Source organism: Balaenoptera borealis (assembly GCF_965194805.1).
Source record: "Balaenoptera borealis genome assembly, chromosome: 15".
Lineage (NCBI taxonomy): Eukaryota > Metazoa > Chordata > Mammalia > Artiodactyla > Balaenopteridae > Balaenoptera > Balaenoptera borealis.
In genome coordinates, this window is record NC_138871.1 from 85332716 (window position 1) to 85355390 (window position 22675).

A 22675-nucleotide genomic window follows, 5' to 3' on the forward strand; every position below is an offset into this window, starting at 1 on the left:
TGAGTCAGAGTCACTAGGGACATGGAAAGCAGATGAAACTCTGCCCCCTGGAAGGTCACAGTCTAATGGGGGAGCTGGGAGAGGAGAGACAGACATGTTATTAATAAAAGGGAACAGATAAAAGATCCTCTCCCTGCAGAGACACTGAGAGTAAAACAGAGACTTCCATATGAAAATAAAATCAGCAGCTGATTCACCAGCAGATATATACTTAGCCACCCACGAGCCTCAGATAACTAAACATTGTTCCCAGACCAGCAAACACTGGAGTTTTCATCTTCCATTGCAGGTAGTGTAGAGTCTTGTTTATTGTTGCAGAAGAAGATTGAAATTAGACAGACTTGTTTTTGAATCTTAACTCTGTAGCTTACCAATTTAGACTGGTAATTTAACCTCCCTGGGCATCAGTTTATTCACCCGTACACCTTTGTTGAGAGGACACTAAGGATACAGGTCAAAGAAGAAAACCCGAACCCTCAGGAAGCTCACGGTCTGGCAAAGGAGAGAGGTGAAACATATGTCACGGACATACACTTAGAGCTAGTAAAAGATACCAGATTTTTTGTTGAATGTCAGTCAAGCTTCTCCAGAGAAACAGAATAAGGTATGTACATATAGGTATATATTATAAGATAATAATAAGATAGATATATAGAGAGATTTATTATAAGGAATTAGCAAGTCCAAAATTTGCAGGGTGGGCTTGCAGGGTGGGGATCTAGGAGAAACTATATTTCCATCTGAGTCTGAAGGCTGGCTTTTATAGACCCAGGGAGCGTTGATGTTGCAGATGAAGTCAAAGGCCGTCTGCTGGAGAATTGTCTCTTGCTCCAGGGAGACAATTCTTCTTGTTCTAGTCAGGCCTTCAACTGATTGGAGGTGGCCCACCCACATTATAGAGGGCAATCTGCTTACTCAAAGTCCACCAGTTTAACTGTTAATCTCTCCTCAGAACACCCTCACAGAAACATCTGGAATAATGTTTGATCACCAAGCTGACACATAAAATTAACCATTGCATTGAACAAAGTGAAGAATGTAATCTCATGCATGTAAAACCACATGCATATGTCCAAATGAAAAGAGCTATATCTAGAAGGAGGTCACCAAAATGCCAGCAGTGGTCCCCTTGCAGAGGCAGCCTCTCAGGTTCTTTTTTACTCTCCTTTTGTACCTTTATGTATTGTTTCATTTTTTTAATATAATGTGTGCTATTACATTTTTCATCAACATTATCATCATCACTATTATCATTACAAAAGAAATCAAGCTTTTAAAAAAATACCCTACTGGGCTTCCCTGGTGGCACAGTGGTTGAGAATCCAGTTCGATCCCTGATCCGGGAAGATCCCACATGCCACAGAGCAACTAAGCCCATGCACCACAACTACTGAGCCCTCGTGCTGCAACTACTGAAGCCCGCGCTCCTAGAGCCCATGCTCCACAACAAGAGAAGCCACCACAATGAGAAGCCCACGCACCACAACAAAGACCCAATGCAGCAAAATAAATAAATAAAATAAATCAATTTATATATATTAAAAAAATACCCTAATAGCATAGAGGAAGTGCTGGAGAAATGTCAGAATGCTTAAGCCTTTCCCCAGAAGCCTAGTGGACCAAAAGCTGGTTCACAATGCCTGAAATTCTACCAGTGAACTTTTTTTTGTTGTTGTTTTTGGCCAGGCCTCATGGCTTGTGGGATCTTAGTTCCCCCACCAGGGATTGAACCTGGGCCCACAGCAGTGAAAGCGCTGAGTCCTAACCACTGGACTGCCAGGGAATTCCCCTACCAGTGAACTTTTATTCTTCCAATGTAAGAGCTTTCTTTCTCTTAAAATGCAAATCGTGGCAGAAGAAATCTTGCTGGAAGACTTATCTGTTTTTTAATGATGGAATGATTTGATTAGATTTTTTTCCTGAGAACACACAGTGAGAGTTGGAAAACATTGTGTAGCCGACGGGTGTCCAGGAGGTGCCAGAAATGGGACACCCACGAGCACAGAGGGATGCCTCCAGATGGCAAGAATGAACCTCGCCAGCTGCAGGTCTGATGGGAGACTGAGTTCTACAGGCCTGACCCCGGCCCTAAGCCAGGAAATGTGTAGGAAGACCTTGCCTGACCAGACTCCTTTGATTTCCCCAACTGTCCTGGTTCTACGTGAGTCTCATTTAGCCCCTCCAGGTGGAGTGGAGAATGGGGGCAACTCTTCAACTACCCCTTTGACAGAAGTATTGATAATGATTATATGGAAATTTGCAGTGAAAAGTCCCACTCAAATGTTTGTCAATGAAATATCTGCCATATGGCAAGAGAGGAAGAAGTTCCTCTCTGATGACCCACTGCTCTGGCCAAATAAACCACTGAAACAATTTATCAGAGTAAACTCAACCAGAAGGACTCATTCATTCTGAAATGTACACTGAATGTAGCCATCCTGCAGACCATTAACTCTGCTAATTACAACAGTGGTTCAAGAGATAAACCTTCACTAACTTTTTATGAGGCTCTGAGGCTCTTTGCAGCGTGACAGGCATCTCCCTCCCTCCCCCTGCCCTCTACCACCAAGCGGAGGGAAAAAGGGGGAAAAAAAACCCCTAATATTTACTGAACACTTGCTATATGCCCAGCATTTTCCTATGGGATAGCTCCACGATCCCTTTGGGGTAGGGATTATTTTTACAGGTTAGGAAACTGAGGTTCAGAGAAGATCACGGTGTTCAAGGTCAAACTGCAAATAAATAGCAGAGCTGGGACTGAGGATCTTCTGGCTTCAAGCTCAGCGTGCTCCCTCCTGCTCTTCTCCAGAAGCTTCTTCTCACCAAGTAATTTAGAAAAAATAACAAGAACATCATACAAATAAAGTAGAACTCAGTGCTTTCTTTCTTAGCTGTCTGTTCCCTAGAGTTCTTCCCAGCACGTTGAATGTGGATGTTTAACACATTTCATATTTACTGGGATGAAACTCCTAGAGAACAGAGACTAGTGTGATCTTTCCTGGAGTCCCTACAGCATCAAGCAAAGGTCTGGCAGAGCCGTTACATCGATGGGCTTTGGCACCCAGACTGCGTGCGTCGGTGTACATCGAGGCTCTGCCACCCACTAGCTGTTTGACTCTGTGCACAATCCAAGGATTGTGCCTCAGTTTCCTTATCTGTGAAATGGAAAAGGTGATCAGAATAGTACCTACTTCATAGTGGCAGTAAGCAGAATAAATGAGTTAATACTTGCAAGAGACTTAAAATGGTGTTTGACACACGTAATCACTTAGTAAGTGTTAGCTCTTTGTATGTCCAGGGGCTTCAAGTCCCCAGAGCTTTTTTTAAAAAATTTTTAAATAAATTTATTTATTTATTATTTATTTTTGGCTGTGTTGGGTCTTCGTTGCTGCACTCCGGCTTTCTCTAGTTGTGGCGAGCGGGGGCTACTCTTTGTTGCAGTGTGCAGCTTCTCGTTGCTGTGGCTTCTCTTGCTGCGGAGCACGGGCTCTAGGCGCTCGGGCTTCAGTAGTTGTTGCACGCGGGCTCAGTAGTTGTGGCACTCGGGCTCAGTAGTTGTGCCACTCGGGCTCAGTAGTTGTGGCTCGAGGGCTCTAGAGCTCAGGCTCAGTAGTTGTGGCGCACGGGCTTAGTTGCTCCGCGGCATGTGGGATCTTCCTGGACCCAGGCTCAAACCCATGTCCCTTGCACTGGCAGGCGGATTCTTAACCACTGCACCACCAGGGAAGTCCCAGTCCCCAGAGCTTTAATTTTCTCCAGCTGAGTTCTTTCAGGTGCCGAGGACTTTAGATTTAACTAATCCTTCTGGTCCCTCATAAAATATAATTTCATAGTGTGCCATCGCTTCCGAGCAGTTTTTACCCATGATTCCAGATGTAACTATATGAGTTGGTGCTCAATAAATATCTGATGATTGGATGAAAGCAGAAGTTATAGAGACTGAGTTACAGGCAGCAGCAAAACCTTGTCCAAGGTCACCTGGGGAGATGGCAGTACAGCCCAGACTTTCTGACAAAGAATTAGTGTTCTTGCCCCTACCCTCCCTCCCTACCACAAAGGTTCTGTCCCCTGACCGTTCTGCTCAGGGGTCTCCATCCCCCACCCACCTGCGCTGGTTTCTCCTCTTGCCTGAGCTGTCTCTAATTTCAGTAAGCTTGAAATTCACTGGTCATACAGAAAGCATTTTATCTGCCCTTGCACATGCAAATTCTTTCCATTGGGATTTCTTGGTGTCCGGCTCCACCCCAGCCCACACGGCCATAAACACTCATGTGTCTACAGCCCGGCCCCAGGGATTCCAGAAATAACAGCAGGGCCCTCCATTAGAACCCTGGAACATAGTAAGGCATTTCTGCATTAAGACACAAGCCCTTTCCAGCCCAGGCCTCTCCTGTCCGTCAAAGCACAAAGCAACCTTTACAAGTCAGGACAGGGAGGGGCAGCTGGGAGGGAGTGTAGATTTCTGGAAAGTCCACACCTCCTGCCGTCTCTCTGCTCTCAGATCTTCCATTCTAGAGTCTCCAGATCTGCTCCAGGCTCCACTTAGAATCTGAAATTCTTTCTCGGCTGTGGCATTCTTTGCCTTCAACGATCTATTCTCCCTTGGACTTGCTGGAACTGGAATCATGGCAGTGTGAGCCCATATGGCACAAAGGCCACTTTCCAGACACCCAAGACAGCCACCTGATTTGGAGTCAGGCACTGGGGAAGTGCCAGGAAAGAAGGGAGTGGCTGGAGGGGAGTGCCCAGTTTAAGGAGAAAGGAAAGGGCTAGCAATGACCCTCAATAAAAGGCATCTAGGGCGGTCATTCTCGTTTCAGAAGGATGTTCACGAGTAGAAAGTCAGAAGTCAACATCTAGGGAGAGAAGTTTAGCTTTTCAAGTCTCCTCTCAAAAATAATACCAGAAGGGACTTCCTTGGTGGCTCAGTGGTTAAGAATCCGCCTGTCAATGCAGGAGACCCGGGTTGGAGCCCTGGTCCGGGAAGATCCCACATGCCACGGAGCAACTAGGTCCGTGCGCCACAACTACTGAGCCTGCGCTCTAGAGTCTGTGAGCCACAACTACTGAGTCCGTGTGCCACAACTACTGAAGCCCACGAGCCTAGAGCCCGTACTCTGCCACAAGAGAAGCCACGGCAATGAGAAGCCTGCGCACCGCAACGAAGAGTAGCCCCCGCTCGCCGCAACTAGAGAAAGCCCGCGTGCAGCAACGAAGACCCAATGCAGCCAAAAATAAATAAATAAATAAATTTATTAAAAAAAAAAATACCAGAAGATAAAAAAAAGCTTTTACGCATAAGATGACAATGATGTGAAAAATACGTATTTAGATGCATGACCTAGAAAGGCTGGAAAGAAATATAAAAACAGTTGCTTTTTCGGGGGGCGGGGGAGGATTAAATGGGTGTTTTTCTCCAAATTATCCTTAAGGTCATTTCCCATTTTAAAGAAAATCATAATAGCTGGCATTGCCAGAGACACCTGCCTGGACTTTTTTGGGTATTTTCCAAGGGAATTTCAGGTTTTAGGTGCCCGTCTGAAACCGAATTTATCTTGTAAAACGCATGCTTATGCCACTTTCTCCAGGAACTAATTCCTCTTTAATGGGGATGGGATTATTTCTAATTCGCGGTCCCCATCGCAACGTCATTAAAGGCTGAGTTCAGTGTATTGAGCTCCAAACCTTTGTCACGAATAGGAAGGTGGAGGAAAGGCAGGCGCTTGTGCAACAAAACAGCCGATGGTGTCACCCTCCCAGGCCGGACCTCACCAGGGCCGACGAGAGCCGCAGCTGCATTAGCCCACAAGATGCAATGCACCATCTGCAACGGTGCTGCAGCAGGAGACCCGGCCACCGCAGGGGAGGTCATGCGAGCCTCCTGCTCCCGTGCCGCGCCCACGAGTGCCGGGGGTGGCGGGGAGGATGAGGGGAGTTGGTAACAGCATCGCCATGGCAACAGTGACGTCCTCGTACCCTGGATCTAATTGGAGGAAACCCCGTGGCCGAAGCCGCAGCCTGCCGGCCAACCGAACTTGCCCAAGCCGACCCACCCTCCTAGCCTCCGCTTCCTCTCCCGCCCCGCCCCCTTCGCCCCCTTCCGCGCGCTCAGTCCTCATTGGCCAGAGGCAGGGCGGAAGGCGGGACTCTCCGGGACAGCTCAGCGCGCCATTGGGTGAGAAGGGCGAGGGCCGCCGCGCTGCGGCCCGCCTCTCGGCTCGGAGGTAGGCTGAGACGGGAGGGTCCTCGGCTAAAGCCAAAGGCGGATCAAAGTGGTGGGACTCGCGCCGCGGCCGCGGAGACGAGAAGGTGAGCGCCAGGGTCGCCCCCGGCCCTCCTCGGGTCGGGCCGGGCCCGAGAGTCCGGCGGGAGGCCAGCCCCGGGGAGCGGCTGGCCTCGACGCCGCTCTCCTCAGGGACGGCCCCGGCGGGAAGGAAGGTGCGGGCCAACGACCGCTTCCATCTTGGGCCGGGCGGGCGCGGGAGCTGCCCTTCTTCCTCCTCCCCTTCCTCCTCCTCCTCCTCCTCCTCCTCCTCCTCCTCCTCCTCCTCCTCCTCCTCCTCCCCCCCCCGCCGCGGGCCTCCTCGGCTGGCGCCCCCCGGCCTCCCGGGCACCCCGCGGGGAGCGTGGGCGGGGGAGGGAAATTCAACGGGGCCGCGCTTGCGGACACAGACAAAGGGGGCGGTGGGCGGCGGGCGGGCTGCCGGGGCGGCGGGCGCATTGTCTGACGGCGCCGCCCCCGCCTTCTGCCCGCGACCCCGCCCCGCCCGCCCGCTCGCAGGCCCTCCGCACTCCTCCTCGGCATCCGGGTCGGTGCTCGCCCTCGCTGTCCTGTCCCCGGCCCCATGGAGAAGACGGAGCTGATCCAGAAGGCCAAGCTGGCCGAGCAGGCCGAGCGCTACGACGACATGGCCACCTGCATGAAGGCCGTGACGGAGCAGGGCGCCGAGCTGTCCAACGAGGAGCGCAACCTGCTCTCGGTGGCCTACAAGAACGTGGTCGGGGGCCGCAGGTCCGCCTGGAGGGTCATCTCGAGCATCGAGCAGAAGACCGACACCTCCGACAAGAAGCTGCAGTTGATTAAGGACTATCGGGAGAAAGTGGAGTCCGAACTGCGCTCCATCTGCACCACGGTCCTGGTGAGTCCGCGACCGTCCGGGCGGCGGGCGCCGAGGCGCCTTTGTGTGCGGCTCTCCGTGGGGAATTTCCCGGGGACGGGAACGAAGCGGGGGCCGGGGCTTGCCTGACGCTGTGCCGACGCGCGGAGGGCTGGAGGAGGTTAGCCTTGGCCTCCTTAACGCGTTATTTCAGTTCTCGAGATGAAGAAGCTGCTTTTTCTTTTCTTTCTTTCTTTTTTTTTTTTTTTTTTCCGGTGGTAAGTATATGTTTCCTAGGTGCTGCGTTGCTCCTCCACCAGATAAGTTTAAACATGAGAGTAGGTTCGTAGAAGGCTGAAAAGCGTTTTCCAGCGACCTCAGGCGATCTGGGAACCCTTTAAACGTATTGAATCAGTTAGTAGGCTTCAGGCTTCCATTGAAAGAAGGGGCGGGCGCCTTTTCCGTAAAGATCACGTATGTCAGTCGGTTTTCCTCCCAAATCCAGCAATGGAAATTTACTTCGAAACTCTGAATAGGTACCTCGTTTTTCAAGTAAGAGTATCTGTTGAGTTTTTTCCTTGTTAAAAGCGGGGAAGGGGGAAGAGTTTGATAAATGTGAAAAAGGCACAGCTAAATCAAAGGAATAAACCGTCCTGGGAAATTTCGGTGCTTGATACCATTTCTTCGCTGTTACGTAGCTACACGTGAACCCCGAGGTGTTGAAATGAATTCATATCTGGTGTGGAGTAAGCGAGGAAGGCTTTCCAGGATTTGAACTGTCCAGTCTTAGCTAGGGTGGCTTTGGGTGGAGTAGGGTGCCTGCTGTATTCACGCTTATTGGTGAGAGCGAGCATTTTTAGCTTTGTCATCGTATGGATCTTTCGATCAGTAAGATAAGTTTTTAAAATGTCAACACCAGCATTATATCCTGAGGTGTTTTAAAGTGTTTTAATACTGCAAAGAGTCATTTCTACTAATAAAATATGAAATAGCCGATGCGGTTGCCTCTTTTAAGTGCCACTTTTCCAGGGGGCTTACTGATTTTTGATGTGTTGGTTGCACGTTGTGTTTTAGGTGGGCTTTGAAAGACAAACATGCCAGACTGGTGATTTTTCAAGGGGGAATAGAGGGGGAAATGCGTCTTGCTCTCCCAACCTTTTCTTCCTTGCCCCTGAGATTCGTGGGGCAGGAATATTTTTTTCTTTCACCTATTTTTCCAGTACAAATAACAGGTGATCTGAACGAAATCATGGCTGATGGAGATAACTGGTAAAGGGGCAAAGGAAGCAGTGCAGAGCATGTGTACGAGGTGGAGAAAACTTTGAGATGATTTGCTTTATGTAGGTGAGATTTTATGTTCACCCATGTCTTAGGTTCCACTCCCTGCCTAGCATAGAGGAGACACTTAGGCTTTTTGAACTGAATTGACTGTATTCAAAAAATTTGCCAACTTGAAAGTGATGGTAGACTTCAGTGGCATATGGTAATGGTTATTGACAACATCCACTCTGTCATCAACGAAGACTGTAAGAGCTCCATATGGTAACGAGAAGCTTTTCTATACATGTTTTACTTTGGGACGCTCTCACAGCATATTTCAAACTCTTTGTTCTGTTATTGTTTTGCAGTTTGTTACTTACCCTGCAGCAATTCAGAATTACCACAAAATTTTTCCCGTTCTCTAGCAAGTTAGCTAGGAATATTTGTTTTATTTTGTAGCTTCTATAAATTTTAGTTTTTCTAATGGCATAAGTAGAGGAGACTTTGCTTAGTTGATAAGTGACTTGAAATAGAGACCAGGTAGATCATTTCAGTAGGAGAGAACCCCTGAAATTAGGACAGATTTTGTTTGTTTGTTTGTTCTGTTTTCTTCGTATATACTAAGTGAAATAGAAGAGTTGATTCATCAGACACCAAGGAGTAAATAAAATATTTTTATTAGTGAAATGGCTTAAAAGACTGATTGTGACTTAACGGCCAGCCTCCGAAAAAAGTCCTGAGGCAAGCCCATCGTCAAGCTGGCCGCTGTATTTGAGAGCTCAGCCTGTGCAAGGCACCGTGCTAAGCAGCATGGGGGAGAGCAATGCTGAAAACGGTGGAGTTTGTCCTCCAGTAACTTATAATAAGGAGCGCGTATGAGAAATACCCAAACGTAAATAATATATAATTCCCGTAAGATGGTTATGAATAAAATGCTGTGTAGTTTAAAGGAAGCAGAAACCTCAGGAAAAGCTTTACAAGGAGTGGCTTTTGGAGTGAGCATTGAGGGAGGGGGATCAAGGGGGGGGCAGTGTCAATATTCCAAGCAGAAGAAGTATACAGGATGGGCCTTATTCATGGAAGAAGGTTTCTGTATGAAGAGCAGAATATGTGCGGAGCTGGTGTAGGAGAAAAGCCTGTAAAAGAAGATAGGAACTATATAAGAGAATGTCAGAGGGAAGTTTTCTCATTTGATTGACAGTGGGAAGACTCTGAAGATTTTCGAATGAGGTGCAGGTGGCAGTATCTAGAATTCATGGTTTGGGTGCTAATTTCCGGTTTGTAATCTGAACTGATAGATAAGGAAGTGATAGACTAGTGAACAAGAATTTGAGAATTGGTAAATTAGTGATTTAATCAGGAGTCTATCAAATAATGGGGAAAGAAGGATGAAATCTCAAGTTGCTGAACATGAGTGCCAAACTTAGGTTTTCTCTCTTTTTCCCCCCTTTGGTGAACGGGAAGGAGAATTTAGTGTGGAGGAAGTGTATGACACTGGCTTGTTATAGAAGGCTAATAAAGGAGTAATGTGGAGGGATAGGCAAAACTTTGGTTTTAAATAGCAGAGATTCTCAGCCTCATCTTTCTATTTCATAGAGTAGGTTCAGGGTGGAATTATTTGGACTGTTTACTCGAAAGGAACATGGCAGACAGCTCTCAACCCTTTTGATAATCACTGTACCGAGAGAGGTTATTGAATTGTGGAGGCAGTAAAAAATGTTAAAATCCAAATATGTAATCTAAAGAGCAAAAGGAATTAACAAGACCCGAATGGCCAAGACCAAACTCTTCGTAGAATCTAAGAGAAGTTAAAGAGGAAGATATTACCAAGGTATCTCTGTCTCTCAGTGTCATTTGTGAAACCAGAGGTTGGGCTAAAATTTCTAAGTCTGTTGCAGTTCTGATACTTTGGGACTGTAGAGTTATATGGTCCCGGTCATTCCACCTGTGCTCTGACTTCCAACTCTAAAATGAGTAGTTTTTATAGTCCAGGTTGAAGAAGAACACGTCATCAATCATTTAAGAAATGTTGAAAAACTAACGACTTCAGTGAAATGTCTTTAGGAAGAGGGGATGCATAAGTCATTGGTGATCCTAGTAAGCAGTGTTGGAAATAGCAAAGTTTAAGTGAAAAAGGTTAATACTGTAAGTTGTATGACAACCGGGCAGTGGTTAAAAACTTGAACAAGGTGTTTAAGAGTCATTAGGAACTGGGGTGTGAGGTAAGGGTAATTGAAGAAATCAGAGGGGTCCACAAAGCCCTTCTGGGACCTGAGAACAAATATCATGTACAAAGTTCATGACCTTGGAGTAAGAACAGGACACTTAGAGAGTGTAGTTACAGGATAATCTCTGTCTCAGGCAACCCCATGTTATCCTTCTGTGTTAATGGTCTTTTTTTTTTTTTTTTTTTTTTTTTTTATTTATTTTTGGCTGTGTTGGGTCTTTGTTTCTGTGCGAGGGCTTTCTCTAGTTGTGGCAAGTGGGGGCCACTCTTCATCGCGGTGCGCGGGCCTCTCACTATCGCAGCCCCTCTTGTTGAGGAGCACAGGCTCCAGACGCGCAGGCTCAGTAGTTGTGGCTCACGGGCCTAGTTGCTCCGCGGCATGTGGGATCTTCCCAGACCAGGGCTCGAACCCGTGTCCCCTGCATTGGCAGGCAGATTCTCAACCACTGCGCCACCAGGGAGGCCCTTAATGGTCTTTTTATTAGACTATTTTCAGTAGGTTGCTTTAGTATATATAATGTATAAAAGGTTTCAGGAGTTAAGGTCTATGTCATGAGTTTTTTTTTTTAAAGTAAGAATCATTTAAAATATATAGAAACTGAAATTTGTCTCTGGTGTGTAAAAGCCCTATAATCTTAATTCCATAATGTGCTTGAATTTAGTTGTGTTCTAAATTAATCTCTTAATGAAAATATGTCTAGTGCTAGTTGTTATTTTGAAGAAAGACCGATATGTTGTTCCTGATAGTTAATGAGTCTTAATGTAATCTTTTTGACATGATGGAAAAATTATGGGCTCTGGAATCAAGAGTGACTGTTTTTGGGCCATTGCTCCGTAACCTTATAATTTTGTGACTGCAGGCAAGTTTCTCTCAGCCTCTGTTTCTTTATCTATAAACTGGTGATGATGGTTCTTACCTTTATAGGCTTGTAGTTAAAATAATAGGTAATAACTGACATTTATTGGGCATTTACTATTATATACTAAGTACTGTTTTAAGCACTTGATATACTCACTGTGTTCCCATTAGTTAGGTTGATAGTATTATTTATGTTTTAAAGTTGAGAAAACGGGGGCATAAGGAAGTTAAGTAACTTGGTCAATATCACAGAACCTAGTGAGTGGTAGAGCGCGGATTTGAACCCAGGTGGTGTGACTTCAGATGAAAGTATATGAAACACATTTGGCCCTAAATAACATAGTAGCTGACTAAAGATCACAGTGTTTTGAGGAATTTATACACTTTAATAAATGTTTGTAAGTTAGGAGGGAGGGAGAATAGATCTGTGGTGGACATAACTCACTTAGTCTATAATTTTGAAGCCCTCCTTATATGCAGGATATTGCAGTAAAATTTTAAAACTTGACTTTTGGATTTTTTGCATTTAGAGTGTAAGCTCCTTGAAGCTAAGAGTTGTTTCTGAAGAGTGAAATGGAATGGAATATTGTACATACAGGCATAGAAGTACAAGGTTTGATCAGTGGTTCTCAGCCAGGGTGAATTTACCCACCAGGGGACATTTGGCAAGTTCTGGAGATAGTTTTTGGTTGTCAGGACTGGGGTGGGAGTGGGGAGATGCTACTGATACACTGTGAGTAGAACCCTAAATGCTGCTAAGCGTCACATAATGCATAGGACAATCCCCCAGCACAAAGAATTACCCAGCGCTAATGTCAGTAATGACCGAGGTTGAGAAACTCTGGTTAGGTTATGAATAAAACAAGCAGTATTAAGTTGTATTGAATTGTATCACACCTGTCCTTTAGATTCTTACTAATATATTGGCATCTTGTCAGAACCCTTTGTCTAGACTTCAGCTATTTTTTTTTCTTTGTCACTCTTATGTGTATGCTATTTAACTCTGCAATTCACCTTTCTGTCACTTACTCAGTGGGTCCTGCATTTTCAAAGTTCCACCTCAGGGTTTACCTCCAAGGCCCTGAGCTTTTTTCTTTTAAAAAAAAACTGGGCACAGAGAAAAAGGATCCAACTGAAATTATAGTGAAATCTATTTAGGAAGAGGCAGTTAAAATTGATGAACAGCAAATATTCCCCTCTCCTTCATAACTGCCATTAATAGTTTGGCATATGTGGTTCCAGACTTTCGAGCCTGTACTGTGTGTTTATTTGGATGTTGCATAATTATACTAATGCACCACTGAACATTTAGGTTGTAAACAAATTTTCTCTTTTATAAACAACACTGGGAAGGACATCCTTGTTGCGTGCTTTATACTAGGATTTACTGAGGTTAAGTTTTTGGAAATGAAATTTCCAATCAGAAGATACGCATTTTTTTTTTCCCCAGATAGCCCTCTGAAAAGATTGTATGTGTTTATACTGTCATCAGCTGTTGTTGAGAAAGACCATTTCCCCTTACCCTCTCCAGCACAGACAGTTTGCGGTTAACAAAAATCTAGTGACTGGAAGAGTTGAAATTTTACCTCCTTGTTCAGTTTTGGATGTAATGAGGACTATCTTTGTTCTCACAAAGGGCCGGTTACCAGACATTTTTTTTTTTTTTGAGTCTCATATACAGTTTCACTTATAAAATGATACCATAGCATGGGATTAGTTAATTCAAGGTGCTTGACAGTTGGGAAATCTGCTTGATCATATTGATGTTTATTTATTCCTTTATGATATTTATCAATACCAATTTTTGTATTTAGCACTAGTTCTTTCAGAGTAACAACAGAAAATATCTTTGTACCATTGACTTTCTAGGTATCGAGGGATGGTAGAGAGGCATCATTTAAAAAGATGAGAAAAGAAAAAAAAACTATAGTTCATCCATTTCTACTTTAATTAAACTCTTAATCCATGGGTAAATCAACAATGAAGGTTCCTGAAATATTTCATGATAAATAATTTGACCAGATTCGAAAACATTGTTTGCATATTGAAGTGTTTAAAGACAAAATGATGATGATACCTAGAACTTCAAAATAATGGGTGAGGGTTATAGATGAAACAAGTGTGTCTGTGAATTAATATAGTTGCAACTGGCTTTAATGGGAATTCATTATACTGTTCTCTCTTCTCTTGTATATGTTTGCAGTTTTCCATAATTAAAAGGTTTTCACCCCTAGAAATTTTCCACTCTTACGTATTTGCACAAGAGGAAAGACCTGTACAAGAATGACCATAGCAGCTTTGTTCTAAGAGCAGAAAACTGAAAACAGTCCATTAGTAGGAAAAAGGATAAACTGAGGTATATTCATACAGTGGGATACTATTCAGCCGTAAAAAGGAATGGACTACTGACGCATACTATAATGTAGATGAATTTCAAAAACACGCTAAGTGAAAGAAGCTTTGCACAAAATAGTACATAATGTCATTCTATTTATGTGAAATTCTAGAACAAGCAGAAGTAGTCTGTGGGTGAAAAATCAGAAGAGTGGTGGCCTTGGGGGATGGAGGCAGGGACTGACTGGAAGGGGCCGGAGAGAACTTTCTATGGTGATTGTAATGTTCTTTGTGTTGATATGGATTTGCGTTACACATGTATATGCATTTGTGGAAACTGAGCAAATATGCGCTTAACATTTGTTCATTTCATTGTATGTAAATTTTTGCTTCAAAAGAAAATAAACTCTAGTTAGTGATATTCGTGTACTGATGTCTCAGTTTACACAAAAACTAGTAGAAATGGATGGATATTTGATAAAGCAGTTTGGTAAAAGGTTAATGGTGGGATCTGGGTGGTGGGTATATGGGTGCTCGCTGTAATTGTTGGTTGCTGTATATTAGGGGTATAATATTCTACACGCTATGGTTGAATGCCTTTAATACGTATAGAAAAAAAAAAATATATAGTGAAACCCATGTCTTGTTGACCTCAAGATATGAGAACATGTCTCCTCTCCACCTAGGAGATGGCCCTGATGGACTTGGCTTTTGTTTGTACTTGGTGGCAGATGCTAACTAGATTAATGGGGGTACAGAATGCGGTGGAAGACTTACAGAACTGGCCATACTCTGGGGCGGTGGTTCTCAAGCTTCTCGGTCTTAGGATCCCTTTGCACACACTTGAAAATACTGTGGAACCTAAAAAGTTTTGGTTGTGTAGATTATATCTATAGATATTTACATTATTAGAAATTTAAACTGAGGATTTTATAATCCATTTTAGAATAATAAGTCCATTAGAAATTAACATTACTTGTGTTTTTTTTCAATTGTAGTAAAATATACATGATGTAAAATTTACCATTTTAAGCATGCAGTTCTATGGCATTTAGTACATTCACACTGTTGTGCAATGGTCACCACCATTCCAGATATTTTTCATCTTCCCCAACTGAAACTCTGTACCCATCAAACACTAACTCCCCATTCTCCCATCCCAGCAACCACCGTTTTGCTTTCTGTCTCTGAAATTGACAACTCTGGATACTTCGTGTAAGTATAATAACATTTTTTTAATAAAAAATGAAATTGAATGAGAAAAGTGGCATTACTTTATAATCTGTTGTAGTATCACGTCTCTTTTAGCTTTTGGAAAACTCCACTCATGAGAGAATGGCAGTGAAAAAGAAGATAGTACCGTAATACGTATTATGAAAACGGTTTGAGTTTGTGCCCTTCCCCATCCAAAAAGTTGGGGGGAGGGGTAGAAGTTCTCTGAACACACTTCGAAAATTGCTGCTCTAGGGGCATTCTGTGTGATTGAGCAGTTTCTGAGTAGTGGTCATCATGTGGTGATAATGAAGTTTGTAAAACCTTCCCCTCCCTTCCCATTGCCCAGTTCCTTTACCCCCCAAATTACTCTAGGAATATAGTTTTGGAGACCAGAAAAATCACAGACTTGATAATAAAGAAAAGTTTATTTTAGATATTGGGTAAGAAAGAGTCCCTGTTCATTCCTGAAAAACTGACTTGAGAACTAGTATGTTGGAACGGCTTCTGCTTCCTTATGTTGAGAATGGTAAAGTGAGGTTAATATGATGTCTCACTCCCCAAGACCCAACCCAAAAGCAGATGTGGCATGAATGAAATATGTAGATGATGGGCTTTTGGATCTGGTTGCATTTAGGTTTGAAAGTTAGCTCTTGAAGACAGGAAGTCAGGTTAGTTGATAGCCAACATTGGTTGAAGCATTTCAATGAAACTTGTCTTTCACGAAGATCTTGACTATCCATTTACATTTTTTCTGTCCAGCTGAACAGTATTCCATGATTTCTTTGTCAGCTGGGCCTTTTGCTTCGGATGGATTTGGCGTGGTGTGGTGCTGAATACATGTTATAAAATATTCTCAGTTAGTTTACTGACTGCCTTTGACCAGTCTCCTGTATGTTTGCTGCAGGCTTTACTTAGAGAAATGGAGAAACAGTGGTGCAGGTGGTGAGACCATGACTATAAGGACTTCTGTAAATTTAATCTAAATGCTTTATTCTTAAAGGACAGTCTTAGATTGCTCTTTGTAAGTGCCAGGGTGACTGTGGGAAATAAGTGGGAAAGTACGTGAAACTGCTTTAAAACCATAATGATACTGATTTTTAAATCAGACTTTCTACTGTTACTCGTCTAGAATATTTAGTACTCTCATTTTCCATCTTATTTTGCTCATTCCACCAGACATGACTTGAACACAGCTCAGAGAGGTTTTGCTCTTTTAAAAACTATAGTATTAGATGCCTGCAACTAAACATGTACCAATACATATTAGGTGTTCTAATCGTTCAGCCTGGTACTCTTTCCAAGTATTTGGCAACACACTTTTAGACCTTCAGTGCTTGTGTTGCTCCCTCAGGATTCTGAGGGACTAGTAAAGAGGTTAGAAAGGTTACAGTAAGGGTTTGCACATCCTTTAATCAGAGAATACTCTAGATTATTTGGGGACTGATTGCAGAGACCAGGTATTTGATTTTTAAGAATGTCAAAAACTTAAAAAAGAGTTTGGAAGGATTGACTATCCCGTTAATATAGTTAAGCTATATGTAAGTTAATTTTTATGTAATTTAGCCTTTAGTATATTTGAAAAAAATTATGTAATATTTAAACATCAAGGGACTGACATTTGAAATGGGGAATGGTATTTATTGAGGTGACTTTATGTTCCTGAACAAATTGAGATGGGAGTCTTTATCAAACTACCGATGGTCCCCTGGAAATTTTTATCCTCCTGACCTTTCCCACATCTGCCAAGATACTTGGAGTAGAAAAAAACTTGAGAACCATCTAATTAGAGAAAGGATCAAGAGTAGCAACTTCAAAAGATTAGGGAAGGAGGTAGGGGAGAGTGCATTGGCCAGGCTCAATGACAGAAGTTGTTAATTTTGATGAAATATGACTTATTTTTTTTTCTTAGGTTGCTTGTGCTTTTGTTGTAATATTTAGGAAACCATTACCTAATCCAAGGTCGTAAAGATTTATACCTGTGCTCTTACCTAAGCGTTTTACCATTTTAGTTCTTACATTCAGACTTTTGGTCCATTTGGAGTTAATTTTTGCATGTGGTGTGAAGTGGGGCCCAACCGGCATTCTTTTCATGTGGCTACTCAAGTTGTCCCAGCACCATTTGTTGAAATATTCATGTATCCTTGATCTGAAATTCTCACCTTATGGGGAAAATAACAAGTGGTTTGGCATAAAAGCTCGCTTAAGGAAAACTTGTGATTGCTCCATTTTTCATGCTCTAGCCAAATTGTTCACCCAAAGCCCTCCATATTTTCTTTCTGTCCCTCTACTCACTGCTTTTCTTGGTTGGAAGGCCTTCCTTCTCCCATTTCTATATGTTGAAATCACACCTATCCTACAAGATATAATTTCGGTGCCACTACACTTGTTATTATAGTCAGTTACAAATTACAGCCTATTAATACTTTCAGATCTGTTTCCTTCTACTCCCCTATGTGCAATTATGGGTGGATGAGACATGTGTTTACCTGCAAGGAAACAGCCATATTGATTTACTTAGTTACATAGCCAGTTAGCTGTGACCTCACATTCAACTCTTCTGGAATAGTGTTCTTTCTGTTCCCTCTGCCTTTCATAGTAAAGCCTTCCTTTATAGACCCTATTCTTCTGAGATCATCTCATCTTTCTCTGGGTTCTCTCTTGTGTGGAAGTCAGGGAGAGTCAAGGCTTTATAAGTCTATGCTCTTCAACTAGAGCAGCTCCCTTTTGTCTCTTTTACTGTTTACTGGTATTGCTTAAAAAAGACTTAGGGCAGGGGGGAGAGAAAATAAACATTTCAAAAAATTTTGAAACCATTACTCTGTTAGATGGAGTCCACGTTCCTTAACAGGACTTAGGAGACCTTCAAGCCTTTCCCTTTAGCTTCCTTTCTCACTACTCATTCCTTCCCTCTGTGTTCCAGCCACATGGAATTACATGGTTCTCTCCTATATTGTGTACTTTCTTAGCTTTGCTCTTATTCTTTCCCCTGTGTAAGCATGGGTTGTTATGTTAATATAATGTTTTATCTTCCACCGTCTAGTAATGAGATGCAATTCTATATTGTCTGGAGTTTACCAGTGTCCTGAGTTCCTCTTGTGGCTGCATCTGAGTTAGGTCGATATTGGTAAGCTGTAAGGGTGTGTAAGAATAAGGACTTCGTCTGTATTTTTTCTTCTGTATACTATTAAGCACTGCTATATTTTTCATGGTTGTTTTTTGTGCTGTACCCAGTAGTTCAGTTGAATATAATCAGTAACCCGTGTAAGTTTAGGTGCAAATGCAGATTAATTTTTTTTTTTCTTCTTTCTTTTTAAATTTTCTTCTCTTTATGCCCTGTAATCTGGTAGACGAAAGGCTCAACTACAGGGTTGTATGTAATTCAGCTGCAGAGATAAATGTATGTGGCATGGGTTAGCCACAGATGGAAACATTAGTCTGCAAATAATTGTGTAATTTCTATAATGTAGAAATGGCTTAATTCAATTTGTCATAGACTTACAAAAGACAAAGCTCATGTGAAAGTACAGGTATCTTTGCTATTATCTATTTTTGATAGTTTTCCTAGGATATAGCAAAACTTGACCCATATACTAAGCTAGCAAGGCAATTTTGACCTATTTTTAATTACTTGAACATATTTTCTTTTAGGTATCAAGATGTCTGTCCAGTTGGATTACTTATGACCAAACTAAGATTTGACTTCCTGTTCTGTTTGTTTTGTTTTCTTTTCCTTTTAAGGAACACTCTTGTTTTCTCACTATCATTTGTCATGTTTTACTTTGCAAATTCCAGTGGCTAACGTAGTTTCTGGATACTAGTAAATTGCAAGTTCTCTAAGGGGAAGGAAGTATGGACATTGACGCTTGCCTTGGTTCTTTTGGTAGCACTGATCTGTAAATGTTGGTAGATTGTGGTTGTGTATGTGTAATTGGTTTTGATGCAGATTGGCGAATTTGGAAAGCAGTATTAGTGTTGCCAGTGTATGTATTAAACTGTCCTTCCAAACCTTTACATCTTGGCCAGAGGGTTGGGAACTTTGAGCAGAAGGGATAACATTCGTATCTTGCTGTTGTGGCGACTCAGTATCCAGCTGCTAAAATGTGGAGATAACAGCAGGTCAGAGACAAAGGACTGGACATTACATTTGTTTCTAAGAATATCTGGAATTGGCTCGGCTGCCTTGGGTGAAGTAAGGGGACAAAGAGCATGATTTTCTTTAATATTGACAGATTGCGATTTACACGAACCTTATTATTTGTCAGAGGCTAAACTCTTTCTGTTACGTGTCTTCACCACTGCCGTCATAACAGCTCTGTAGCTGTGTTGGAAGATGGCAGGAACATTCTTATACAAGAGAGCATTTTTATTGTTTTTAAGTGCTGATTGTTTAGGAGAGGAGAGAGGGGTGTACTGTGCTCACAAAAGGGCCCCTAAAAGGCACCACAGTGCCACAGTAGATGTTGATAGCAGTAGTACTGTCATTGGTGATCATTTCGCCTGGGTCATGGGGTGGTGGTGGCTAGACATCTTATAGACCAGGAGAAAGAGTTTGGAAATAATTGGGGACAGGGACATAGATCAAAGCTTTTTCTCTTTTTGTTGAGAACTTTGAATTCTTTTTATCTGTTTCCTCCCCTTCCCCTTTGCCTTTTTATCTTCTGGGTTTTAGCTCCGTATTTCCTTTTGCCCACAAAAGTAATTAACCGCTTGATTGCATGGACTACTCTGGCTTATTTTACTTTCACTGTAACTACAGTAGCACATATCATATCCCTTTGGATCTGAGGAATCCATATTAATTTCTCTGACCACGGTGACAGTTCATCGTGTCACATTAGTTCCTATTAATTTTATTAATTTGACACGTATTTCAGGCAATGTTGGATTTTAGGTCTTTTGTTACTTTTAGAATCATATCTCAAAAGTTTGAACACTTTTTATACGAGGTGGTTTTTAGTCTACACCCTTTCTCCCAGGAAGGCATGTTCACATTCATGAATGTTCCAGAGCTGTTTAAATTTTAGTAAATAGAAATTGGAGATATAAAGAACTTGGTAACACTTTTTCACAGATTTCTGTCCCTCAAATCAGGGTAAGGCAGAATTGTCTGTCTGTCTGTCTGTCAGGGTACCAGATGAGTAACACAGTAGTGTACACTTATGGTCCAGGGTTTGTCTCCTTGGATTTAGGGCCTCCAAATCCACTTCGCTGGCACACTGAGAGGGGGAACTACAGGAGTTACAAATCAGGCAGTCATTGTCTAGCTGTGTTTATTGCTTGAAGGCAGATTTACTGGAGGGACCAAATTAGCATTAGAAGGTTGTTTGATGAGCATAGAAACCAACTAGAGGCAGTAGGTGGATGATCTTAATGACTAGTTACTATCAACACTGCTGTATCCGGCCTCACTCTTGGAAGACTGTTCATAGACCCAAGTACCGTCTTCTCTGAATAGTGCTGTAGATACTAGCAGTGTTTGCTTTTTCATTAACACCCCCCATACCTGCTGTATTCCCATCACCTAATAATGAGTGTTTTGCTTCTTAGCGCACCACTTTAAGTATTGATATTTGGGAGGCACCTCGTTGTTGCTCCATGCTCTTCCTGCTGGTGCAGGAATGGTAACAGTAGAAATAAGTGTGGATGTCAGTCAGTTGAGACAGTGCTTCCCAACTCCTCTGTCTTGTGACACACACAGAATAACCATATTTGTGTGTGACACACTTGGGAAAATGGATTTCTTCTCCAGCTTCATTCACACTGCTGCTCTGATGGCTGAGGGGATCAGTACTTCTTTATCACTTATATTAGTTGAAAGCTCTAGGTTTAGAGTCTAATCCTGAAGGACCATGAGTGCTAGGCTTTAAGTTTATTCTTTAACAGCCATTGGGATTTTTTTTTTTAAATTTTATTTATTTATTTATTTTTGGCTGTGTTGGGTCTTCGTTTCTGTGCGAGGACTTTCTCTAGTTGCGGCAAGTGGGGGCCACTCTTCATCGCGGTGCGCGGGCCTCTCATGATCGCGGCCTCTCTTGTTGCGGAGCACAGGCTCCAGACGCGCAGGCTCAGCAATTGTGGCTCACGGGCCCAGTTGCTCCGTGGCATGTGGGATCTTCCCAGACCAGGGCTCGAACCCGTGTCCCCTGCATTGGCAGGCAGACTCTCAACCACTGCGCCACCAGGGAAGCCCCATTGGGATTTTTTGAGCAGGGGATTAACATGTCCAGAATTTATGGTTAATCTTGTAGCAAGATGTAAAATGGATTAGAGAAAGAAGAAACCCTAAAACCTGGTAGATCAGTTAGGTTATTGGATTAGTTGAAGTGAAATGATATGGTTAATTCTGGGTAATAGAAATAGGAATGAGACTGAAAGGATAGATCAGAATACTAGTACAGAGGTACAATCAGTAGGGCTTAACAACTGGTGGTAGGGTGGGAAATGGAGAGTGAAAAGTCAAAGGTTGCGGTGATGAGGCTGGGTGGCTAGGAGGTAGGAAGATTGTGAGATAATTAGTAGAAATAAGCAATATAAATATAGAAACAGGTTTGGAAATAAATTTTTTCCTGTTTAAGGCATATTGAGGTCTAGTGGCTATTCATATTTCAAAATGTATACGAATACTTAGCCGTGTCACACTACGGAGAAGTTGGGATTGTGGATGGGGTAGTGGCAGGGGTTACATTACCTCCGTGAGTTTATTGCAATTTATATAGTATGACCTTCAGCCTTTTTAACTCAAACACACCAGAATTGAGCTATTTTTTGGGGATAGATCCACAATAATCAAGCTCGTGTGACTGATATATAAAACCAAGAATATTAGTTTATTCATTTACAGTGAGGAATAACTAGCACAGAGATTGAAGTACTTGTGTTGGCGTGACCAGTAAATTCTCATTCAGGAGGCAGGTAGACTCACATAGGAATCAACTCATAATGAGGGAGTTGCTTAGTAAATGTGGCATTATAACAAGAGAAGTGGATGGCTTTTCAGATGTTTAATGGCCGTCATCTCCAGGGTAGGGCATGGATGGGTCAGTGGATTGATTGACTGTGAGTCACACTCCCCTAGACTATACAGTTATCCCTTAGTATCCAAGGGGGAATGATTCCAGGAGCCCCACGAATACCAAAATCTGCAGATGCTCAGGTCCCTTCCATAAAATGATGTAGTACAGTCAATAGGGTTGGCCCTCCATATAAGCAACTTCCTGATTATGACTATATATTGGATCCTTTTTCTTCAATGTCTGTAACCCTTTTCTGTTTCCATGCCTCTGAGCACTGTTCTTTCTAATTGACTCATCCTTATTTGTGAAGTAGATTTACTTTACATACTGTCGGATTACAGTCAGGTCTTGCATTCCTATTAATTTGCTATACAAATATATATATATATATATATATATATATATATATATATATATATATGTATTCTAGGCAAAATAAAGTCTTTTCCTTCAGTGGTTTATAGTTAAGAGTGGGGAGATGTGTGTTCCCAAAGTATACTCTGCTTCTTCGAGAAGGTTTCCAAAGTCTTGACTTGGAAAAAATTACATCCACAGGCTTGGGTGACTGTAAATATGGGGGACCAGGGGAGTGAGGCCAAAGAAGCATTAGGATAACACCCAGGTTTCTAACTAGGGCAACTGAGGGCTTTTCTTTCCTAAGACAGAAAAT

The 22675-nt window shown here is 42.7% G+C and overlaps 1 protein-coding gene across 3 annotated transcripts in view; it reads left to right on the plus strand.

Annotated features, from left to right (window-relative positions):
• The first annotated feature begins 6159 nt into the window (after positions 1-6159).
• The window catches only part of YWHAQ (tyrosine 3-monooxygenase/tryptophan 5-monooxygenase activation protein theta), a 31293-nt gene continuing 14777 nt past the window's right edge, over positions 6160-22675 (plus strand). Inside the window, exons 1-2 of one of the 3 annotated variants that reach the window (XR_014235035.1) lie at positions 6160-6309; positions 6782-7139. Coding sequence is in view for 2 of the 3 variants with exons in the window: in XM_082357570.1 (XP_082213696.1) it covers positions 6846-7139 (294 nt within the window). In the remaining variant the exon portion in view is untranslated. The remainder of the gene's footprint in view (positions 6310-6781; positions 7140-22675) is intronic. The other 2 variants (XM_082357570.1, XM_082357571.1) reach the window with 2 other exon arrangements.